At 48.4% G+C, this 10,306-nt stretch overlaps 1 protein-coding gene across 3 annotated transcripts in view; it reads left to right on the top strand.

Moving 5' to 3' along the window:
- The first annotated feature begins 6,973 nt into the window (after positions 1-6,973).
- Positions 6,974-10,306, top strand: part of SLC1A7 (solute carrier family 1 member 7) — a 48,328-nt gene continuing 44,995 nt past the window's right edge. For all 3 annotated transcript variants that reach the window (XM_037729903.1, XM_017504389.2, XM_037729904.1), the window contains exon 1: positions 6,974-7,281. In XM_037729903.1, the coding sequence (XP_037585831.1) occupies positions 7,105-7,281 (177 nt within the window). In that variant the 5' untranslated portion in view covers positions 6,974-7,104. The remainder of the gene's footprint in view (positions 7,282-10,306) is intronic.

Below are 10,306 nucleotides of genomic sequence, written 5' to 3'. Positions count from 1 at the left end.
CTGATCCTAAGTTCTAACAACCTTACCAGAAATAAGATGTTAGGCATTTTACACAAGAAAGAACAGAAAACCAAGGTTTTACTATGCAAGCCATGCCCAGAGCCGAGTGCCTGGGACAATGTACTAGATACTTTGCTGTGTCTGCCCAGTGTATCCACTTTTCTAACTGCTACTACACACATCTACAGAGTTGCCATAGAAGCAGCAACCGTAAAAAAATGTGACCCCACCCACTGCCCCTACTGGCTGCAGGTGATTGGTCTAAACTGGGCCAATCAGAACCTTCCCTGAGAACCGTGGCACCGAAGTGAAATAGAGATGCTGGTGGCCATGCTTCTTCCCTGTGGACCAGAATAGTAGTGGAGATGGGTTCATTAGAGAAAGAATAATGTAACACAAATGTCACCACCAAATGTAGGCTCTATAAAAGCAGGGAATATTGTCTATTTCTGTTTATTACAGTATTCCAATTGTCTAGAATATGCCTGGCACACAGTAATAATAATAGTAAGGTAGATAGGTAGGTAGATAGATAGGTAGGTATATAGATAGATAGATAGATAGATAGATAGATAGAGATAGAGAATAGATAGATAGTGCTTACTACGATCAGACCACTGTCCTAAGCTTCATACATGTAATTCATTTGCTCCTTATAACAACTCTATAAAGTAGAATATTATTATCTCCACACTCCATATGAGAAAACTAAAACTGAGGCACAGAGTAACTTGCCTACAGTTCCACAAAGAGTAGACGAAGGAGCTAAGATTCAAACACAAGTTCTTTGGTTCCTGAATTTGTGCTCTTAATACCTTATGCCACCTCTCAACATATATGTGTTGAATGAAGAATGAATGAATGGATCAGACATGTAGAAAGGAGAGCTGGTGCGACAGATAATTCCATTAACAATCAATACCTAGTCGAGAGGGTCTTTGCAGCTCAGTTCTGCTCTTGTCCCTGGGCTCTGTGAAACCCATGCTCACCCAGTCTTATAAATGGGACCAGTTTTATGATTCTACAACCTGCGCAGCTGCACAGAGCCCCACACTCAGAAGGGCCCCTGTGCTTGGTTTAATGCTCTATTGTCACCATCACTAAATTCTTAAAAATTTTACCCTTGAACTTGTGTCTTATAAGCAAAGCCTGATGGGACAATGAAGCATGAACACAAACAGAGAGAACACGTGCAATATACGGGCTGCCAATGGTCCTCGCCACTTCATCCTCATACAGCATGTGTGATGCCCCGTGAGCACAGAATTCCGGTAAACTGGCAACGCATGGGAGTTTAGCCAGACTCAAATAGGTGTCAGGTAAGCGTGTTATGTCTACAATTGAGCAAGCAGAGGCACCAACATTCATGAGAAACCTTACTTTTCTCAAACCAGAACTTGCGTCAAACACAGGAAGGAGAAAAAATTGCATTCTAAAAAAGTGCAAACAACCAACCAAGGAATCTTATCATATCCTTTCTTAACTAGTGTTATTCATCTGCATTAGCCAATTGCTTAAACACTGAAAATGATACATCGATGGCAAGGGAATGAGAGGACCACCAGAGTTCCTTTTCCTTTCAATTCTTCCTTACTCATCAGTGAATGAAAGATAGAGAGGATGGACGGATGGAACGGATAGGCATTGAGAAGTGAAATAAAAACAGTTGGGTTAGTTTTGTGCAGCATTTCCACCATCTGTAAAAATACATATGCATGTATGAGCTGCTAAATACAAACTGTATAACTTTGGTGACTCTGCATGTGAGTTAAATACTCTTACATTTGCATTGTAAACTAGCATCGTACAGTGAATGTAAAGATGAATGGCCGGGTGCCGTGGCTCATGCCTGTAATCACAGCGCTTTGGGAGGCCAAGGCGAGCAGATCACCTGAGGTGAGGAGTTTCAGACCATCCTGGCCAATATGGTGAAACACCGTCTCTACTAAAAATACAAAAATTAGCCAGGCATGGTGGTGTACACCTGTAATCCCAGCTACTCGGGAGGCTGAGGCAGGAGATTCCCTTTAACTTGGGAGGCGGAGGTTGCAGTGAACTGAGATTGCACCACTGCACTCAAGCCTGGGTGACAGAGCAAGACTCCATCTCAAAAAAAAAAAAAAAGACGAATGGTAAAGTTCATGCTAATAATTTAAAATTGTTATTTTTATTTACTTAAGAATGTGAAAATTGCAAATAAAAAACATCGTGATAATTTGAAAGAGAGAAACTGTGGAAGAAATGAAGCTGTATATTTTAGTACCTTTGATGCACTTTTTTTCTTGCTTTTTGAAAAAAGGGCCCTACATGTTTATTTTGCAGCAGACCCCACAAATTGTGTTGTCAGCCCTGCTTATAAATTCCCTTTCTACCACAGCCAGCTTGATTTAGTTTCCTAGTATTTACTAACAAAAGTCCTAATTTGGAAACTTAATCTAAACATGCTGGGGGTTTAACTTTATACTTTGCTCTAGCTTTTATATTCAAATGAGAGGAAGTATGATGCAATGTAAAGGCCATGAATTCTAAACTATTTAAGTTTTTTTTTTGAGACTGGGTCTCACACTGTTGCCCAGGCTGGAGTGCCATTCCATCACGGCTCACTGCAACCGCAAACTCCCAGGCTTCAAATGATCCTTCCACTTCAGCCTCCTGAGTACCTGAGACCACAGGCACACACCACCATGCCCAGCGAATTTTTAAAATTCTTTGTATAGACAGGGTCTCCCCATGTTGCCCAGGCTGGCCTCAAACTCCTGACTCAAGCCATCCTTCCACCTCAGCCTCCCAAAGTGCTGGGATGACAGGCGTGAGCCGCTGGGCCCGGCCCTATTTAATTGTGATTAATTTCAATTTAAGTAGTGTGATTGATACTATGCAATTGTACTGCACAGACCTAGAGCTCCCACGCTTCACTGACCCAGTGAATATGGAGGCTCCCTGGCTCCCTTCTAGGTGAAGGTGTCAGAGTACCCAACCAGAGCCTGGTACACAGTCGGTGCTCAACACAGAGCAGCTGAGCGGCTTATGGGCGCCCAGGCCTGGTTCCCATTAAGTGACAGATCTAGACTGGCAGGGTTGGAAGGGAAGAAGGAAGGCATGTGTGTGAGCTGCCACCAGGGAGTCACTTTCCCCCATCCTCTGAAGCAAATGTGGGAAAGGACTAGCCCTTGGCGAGGTCAGGACAGCCCCTTGGTGACTAAGGCTCATAGGAATCCACACCCAGCTGGATTCATTGTCCACAGAAAGCCTTCTCGGAAGGGCCCAGCCTCCAGCAAGCTGGGGTGATGTGTCAGGGAGATTAAGGCGCCTCTGGTATGGCTCTGGAAAGCAGCCAACATACCCCGAGCCGTCATCACGACAGACCCAGATGGGAGCTCACCCAGACAGACCTAAACTCATTTTGACACACAGCGGAAGGCGCGAGGCCTCAGCCCCGATGGCCACTGCAGCCCACCGATGCACTGGGGCTCCCGGAGGCCCTGCTCTCACACCTCTGGCCTGAATCAGGCTGTCCTCTCCTCTCTCCCTTGACTGGCACCCCCTTCCCTGGCTTACTGAGGTCTCTGACTAAACCACATCTCCTCTGGGCAGCCTTCCTATTCCCGCCTTCCCAGGCAGAGTTGACCCCCCAATCATTAATCATTAGCTAAGAAGTCCCCTGCTGCTCCCCCCACAGCATAACCCAGGCAGAGGGCCATGAAGAACAGCTCCACTGCACGAAGCTTCCACAGGGTGGGGCAGCTGCACCTGTGACTTGTGCTCATTTTCGCCACCACAATTTCTCTTCTCTGCTACAGCATCTCAGTCTGTGCAGCCCAAGCCTCCCCAGAAGTATCTCTCAGGCCACCTCCTGCCCATTAGACCACTCCTTGCTCCTCAGGCCATCCCTAGCCCCACCCCCGCCAATATACCCTCCAACTGTGTGAATTCCCCACCAAGGTGTTTTCAAATGACATGGTAACAAGCAGAGACTTCATTTTATTTCCTTGTCAGAGCCACTTAAAAGGGAGCTGGGTGAATCCCCAGCTGGTACCTGTGAAGGGCCTGAGTAAGAGTGAGAAAAAGAAAGCGTATTATTGCATGTAGGGTAATCAGGGAAGGCTTCGAAGAAGAGGGGGGTTTGACCTGTGACTTTAGTGACAAGGAAGGACATTCTAGGCCAAGGAAATAGCATGGGTGAAAGTGTGGAAGCCTGAGACAGGATGCATCGTTCCAGGACCCTGCAGTGGTTTGGTGTCATGGGAGCCAGAGGGGTGACGGAAGGAGGAGGAGGTACTGCCGAAGGGGTGAGAAGAAGCAGGGCGAAAGTGCTTTGTAGGGGAGCATAGACTTGACGCTGCAGGCTGGGGTTTCCCAGGTGTGTTCTCCAAACACCAGGCCCAGGGAGTTCTCCGCTCCAAAGGAGGGGTGGGATTCTGTATTCCCCACTTGAAAATTCCTCCGACACAGGCTGCTATTATAAAGGCTCTCATAGTCACTACCTGGGGCAAGGCACCGGGCCATGCTCTCACCATGTTGCATGCAGCATCATATGACCCTCATCGCCACCCTATGAGCTAGGTACTGTTGTATCGTTCCCATTTCACAGGGAAGTTAAGAAATGTTCCCGAGGCCACACGACTAGTGGATGGTAGAGAGAAGGTTTCAACTCTAGCAGGCTGACTTTGAGCTGGCCCAGAGGAAACAGGCTGCTTAACTTTTTGTCTTGTCCAGCATTTCTCAAATTTCTTTTTATGTAATTATGGAAAAAGTATTTTTCACATCTAGTGACATTGTAAAAGGCAGTTGATTCTTTGTCCGTGGTGAGCTATTACGGGGTTCTGATCGAGGAGACTTGATTTGATTTGCAAATAATCTTAGGAAACTCATTATCAGTCACTTATATTTTAGTGGGAATTAGTCCTTTCTTGGGGTCTCTCCACTTTCTTATAAGCTCCCTGAGGGCAGGTACTGTCTGATTCACTGCTGTGTTCCTAGTGCCCAGGAGGTGTGGCACTCAATGGTGCTGTAAGAGCATTTGCTAGAATGAACTGAAATTCTCCTGTTGAAGACCATAGGAACAGTGGAAAGAAAGGCTGTAGTCTGGGAGGCAGGCGGTAGTAGGGTCAGTGCGTGGTAGAGAGAGAGGAGTCAGTGGTGGCTCTGGAAAAATGTCCTGGGAATCGGAGTCTTGGAGCTGGAGTAGAAAGCAAGACTCGCCTATATCATGGCATGGCTAAAGCCCAGGTCTGGGCTGGGTGTGGTGGCTCATGCCTACAGTCCCAACACTTTGGGAGGCCAAGATGTGAGGGTTGTTTGAGCCCAGGAGTTGATCAAAACACAAATCCAAATACCTACTCTGCATGTTTTCTCTTCTGGGGAGTAACTGACCACCTGATTATTTGGAAAATGAGGCATTTGTTGGAGTCAAAGGTGTAGCAAGAAACTTTTGGTTTTAAGAGTCAAAGTCAGAGAAAAAACACTCTCAGACTTGTATTCACCCCCACCCCCCCCCAAGCTACTGCAAAAAGCAGGGGCTTTGGAAGGTTGGTTTGTTGAAATGAAGTTCCTTAGAAGATACCTGGGCCCATTTCTCTCATTCTAAAAAGGACAAGACTGGAACCCAGAGAGAGCAAGGTCACAGAGCTGATTAAGCTGGCATCAGAATCCTCCCAGTCGGGAGCTCCTTCCATGGCTTCAGAGCCTGTGCCGCAATCCCCTCTCCCCAACCCTCCCCGACACCCCCCCCCCCCCCCCCCCCCCGAGAGAGCTCCCCTTGGCCCGGTCCTCTTCATCCTCTGCCCCTGTGCGCACCCCACACTTTACCTACCGCCCTCACTGCAGACTGCACTTCCCGTTCCCTGCGCCCCCTGTCTGCTGCTAATGAGATTACAGATCCTTGGTGAAATAGACAAGGGTTAATTCCCCCTGGCTTTATAGGGCAGGGCCCCGCAGGCCACAGGAAATAGCAGAAAGAAACCCTTTCATCAAAGCACTAAGTGTGATGATGACCCTAAGAGTCCGTGCCCCTGTTGAGCACACCAGGGTTCAAACTGTGTTTCCAAATATCCTCTGGGTGGAATTTTGTACCAGCCCTAAAAAAGTAGATGCTGTTGTCATCTCTATTTTACAGATGGGGAAACTGAGGTACAGTGAGATCAAATGCTTGTCCGAGGTCACACAGCTAGGAAGTGGCAGAGCTAGGACCTGAATGCATGTGTCTTGGGGTCTGTTATCTTTAAAAATAATAGGCCCAGAGAGCCTGCGGGGTGCCCAGCATTAGGCTTGAAACAGCTCTGAGGCATATGCATCCTATTTGCCTGTGAGTGGCCCAGCCCCCCTGTGAACTCATGTCCCCTGGACTCGAATCTACCTTCCCCACAATACTGCCAAGCACCCTTGAACCTATCTGCCTATTCATGTGGTAGAAACCAGGCTGGCTGAGGCCTGACTTCTGACATCTGTGACCGCGGCCAAGGGACTGGCTCCTGGGGTCTCAGTGTCCCTTTCTGAAAAATGAAGGTGGGAACCCTGGGGTCTGTGGGACGATTCCCTGTGATTAGCGTAGTTAAGACAACCAGCCCAGGCCTGGCCCACAGCACATGCACTCACCCACCTCAGTTTCTTTATCTGGCAAATGGCCGAATGAATAGTACTTATTTCTTGGGATTGGTGTTAGGATTAAATATGCCAGAACATGTAACATTCTTCTAGAATGGCACCTGGGGCACAGTATATGCTTAATTAATGCTGAGGATAACTGGTATCTTACTGTATCTTATTTTCAGTTCTTTCTGGAAGGAAGCAGGGGTAAAGATCAAACCAACCAAGCAAATGTTCCTCTTGTTCCTCCCAGTACCTGGTCCACTCAACTGTTTAAGAGGAGCACTTGGCTTTGAGGGCTGAACTCCCAGGTCACGTGGTCTGCTCTAATTTCCCAGGCCCTAATCTTCTCCCAGCTCCTAATGATGCAGCTGGTAATAGGATTGTGGCTTCCCTGCAGGGCGGCCACACAGGCATGGCTGTGGGGTTAGCGACTGGTGCTTAGCACCTCCGACCACCTGCCTGCTGAGGGGCTAGAGCCCTCAGCCCAGACCCTGTGCCCCAGCCAGCCTCCCGTACATGGAATGGTGCTGTGCCCCTTGCCAACAGGCCAGGCTTGCCATGGTGCCGCGTGCCATCCTGGCGCGAGGGAGGGACGTGTGCAAGCAGAACGGACTACTCATCCTGTCTGTGCTGTCTGTCATCGTGGGCTGCCTCCTCGGCTTCTTCCTGAGGACTCGGCGCCTCTCACAACAGGTCAGCCACCTACAGCATCTCGGGGTCCCTGTCCAGGAGGGGTGTGTGGACCTGAGGGATATGGGGTCCTATTCTCCCAGCTCCCTGGTGCCATGTTAGTGTATGGGTCCCTCTGCCCCTCTGGGTCCCAGTTTTCTCATCTGTAACATGGGAGTGATAAACACCTTGCAAGACTAGAGGGAGGAACCAGTCACGTGGCTGGGAGTGATTACAAACCCAGCACCACCAGGTGAGGAGAGGCGAGGGTACCTCATGACGACAAACACAGGAGCGAGAGCTACTCTGGGGCAAGAGGGGGTCTTGTATGAGTTCAAACAGGCACCAGAGAACACCTCCTAAAGGCTACTCAAGTGACAAGAGATCCAGGAAGGGTGCTCTAGGCAGAGGTGAGAGCAGGCAGCAGGTGCGGGGGCCAGAGCACAGGGGCCAGCAGGCCCGTAGGTTCTGTCACCATGCGTGGGCTTGCAGCAACCATGAGACGCTTTTGGGCAGAAGAGTGACAGGCCAGTCTGAGCTTGGGAGACCCCTCAGCTACTGAGTGGAGAGGGGTGGTATTGGGGCAGGTAGGGGGCCGAGTAAGGGGCAGCATGGGGGAGACGTGGCAGTGCTGACGAAAGAGGCAGATACGAGAACTGTTTTCAAAATGGGGAAGCTTCAGGATGTGGGGGCCGATTGGATGTGGGCTGGGGGACAGGGAGGCAAGCCAGGGCCTGGGTTTCCAGCCTGTGTAACAAGGAGCCCCTTTCCCTGTCAGCCCCCATCTCCTACAGGAGAGGGAGGGCTTCTCCCTTGGTGTTCAAGAAAGAAATCATTGTTCAACTGGGAAGCAAGGCTCTATCGAGGACTAATGCGGTGGGGGATAGGTGTCAAGACCTCCTGGGGAGAGAGATGGGACTCAACCACAAGTAAAACTAAGTCGAAGACAGCTGGAGATTTATAGCCAGTGAGCAGAGGGAGGGGGTCGGGGCCAGAAAATGACTAGAGGAGACATCAGGGGAGGGGGATTCTTGCTGAAGGCAGGCCAGAGCGATCAGACATTGATCCGGGATGAGGAATTCAAACCAGTATCGGGATGCTGAAGGGTGAGGGATCCTCACTAAACTGATTTGGCAGGACTTTTGCTACAGCTGGAGACTATGCAGGCTGAAGACAAGCCCCAAGGACGAAGCCTAGTGGAAAAGGGCGCTCAGAGGAGCCTGCGTAAAGTGTGGTCGAGGAGAGAGGCTTTGTCAATGGGCTCCTGGAAGATTTGCTATTCCCAAAAAGTCCTCTTCCCACAGCTCACTGATGTCTAATGCTATCTCTACAACTGGGGTCAGCCATTAGACTTAGTCTTCCATTAAAAGGAAAACACCCACTCCTGGAGAACGGAGCCATGGCTAGAGTGACCCTGTTAAGCCTCGAGCAGTTATTTAGGAAGCAGCATGGACTCTGGAGGTAGAGGAACCCTGAACTTTCACTCTGCTAGCAAATGGCTGGGCAAAATCCTCTCTGGGCCTCAGTTTCCTTATCTGTAAAATGGGATGTGGGGCAGTATATGTCTACTAGAATTGTTATAAGGAATAAACCAAGGATTCGTTGGTGCCCAGCATACAGTAGATGCTTACTACATGTTACTTCTCCCTCCCTCCCTTATCTACCTGTTCAAGTCCTACCTACAACAGGAGCCATCTCATCTCCCACAGCTGATGAAAAGTAACTGTGACTGCACTGCCAGCCGTCTGGCTTCAGAGCTGGTTATGTGGCTGTGTCTTTCTCCCACCAGGGTGCACACTGTTCAACAACACATGGGTTTTTTGTTGTTTTTTTAACCAAAATGTGAGCCTAGCCCTGTGTCAGGCCCAGAGAGAACACTCAAATATTTGCTGCATTAAACTGGCAATGGAACAAACAATCTGCAATCTGTTCTCTTTAATTTTCCTCAGCAACAAAAATATATCTCCTGCAGGAAGATTATTTTGTGAAAACAAATTGGAATGCCTATTGTTAAAAGCCAAACTCATCTGGGGCCTCCTTTGCCAAAGCTGCCTTTCCCATCTGTTTGGAAATGCAAATGTATTCCGGTCTGGATTAACCTGCCAGATAAATTGAAGGAAGGATGTAGAGTCTTAGAACAATTATTTGGCAGGAATTGGCTTTCTAGGCATCTTACTTCAAAATCCGGGATTTCTCTGTTTGATCTCTTTGCCTGTGACTCAGAAACTAAACCCTTCTTGTTTCGTAAGATTATGCAACAGGCAAAAATTATAAACAATTTGGAAAATGGTAGAATGTTCTGTTTGTGAAAAGAACTTACAAAATCACAGGATTTTATCTTGGGATATGAGTATCTCACTTAAAACTACTGAGCATTTTGAGGCTTCCAGTTAAACCATGGCGAATCACAGTTGTATCCATTTTTTTCCTCCTCCCTAGAATTCCACTAACATTTTAGTAACGGGATTTTTAAAGAAAAAACCACCAAGAATAAAGAGAATATAAAAGGAGACAGTCGAGAAAAGAAATCGAGAGGCTATAACAAATTAGACAACATGGAGATGGATGGAGCTGAGGATTTTGTTCAGTGGAGCACAGAAATCTGAAATCTTAGTCTGTGGAAGTTGATAGCAAGTCAGTTTGTCTTGTAAACTCCAGAACATAAAAGAGCAAGATGCTGACTGACTTTCGGACGGACAGCCCTCACGGCAGGGGGACAGGTGCTGATCTGGTTTTTGCACTGGGGCTGGGTGGGATGGTAGAGGAGTCTCCTTTATAGCAGAGTTTAGAGATCTTTTCTCTGAGGCTTCAGTGACAGAAGCCTCTTCCTGCCTTTGGCTGGGAAGGAGACGGTGCCTAAGCTCAGCACTAAGAGGATGGGGTTGGGGTTGAAAGCCCGGCAGGGTTTGGAATTTTGTAACCAGAGCAGTTAGACCCCTATGTCCCTTCCGCTTCAGCTGGGGGACTCATCCACCCATCTCTACCCCCTTCCTGACCCAAGGAACCAGAGAAGCTGGACTTGGGGGCATTGGGCCACCCCTGTGTGTGC

Source organism: Cebus imitator, unplaced genomic scaffold, assembly GCF_001604975.1.
Source record: "Cebus imitator isolate Cc_AM_T3 unplaced genomic scaffold, Cebus_imitator-1.0 Scaffold322, whole genome shotgun sequence".
In the NCBI taxonomy this organism is placed as follows: Eukaryota; Metazoa; Chordata; class Mammalia; order Primates; family Cebidae; genus Cebus; species Cebus imitator.
The sequence above is the reverse complement of the archived record's forward strand: the minus strand, read 5'-3'. Positions and strand labels throughout refer to the sequence as shown.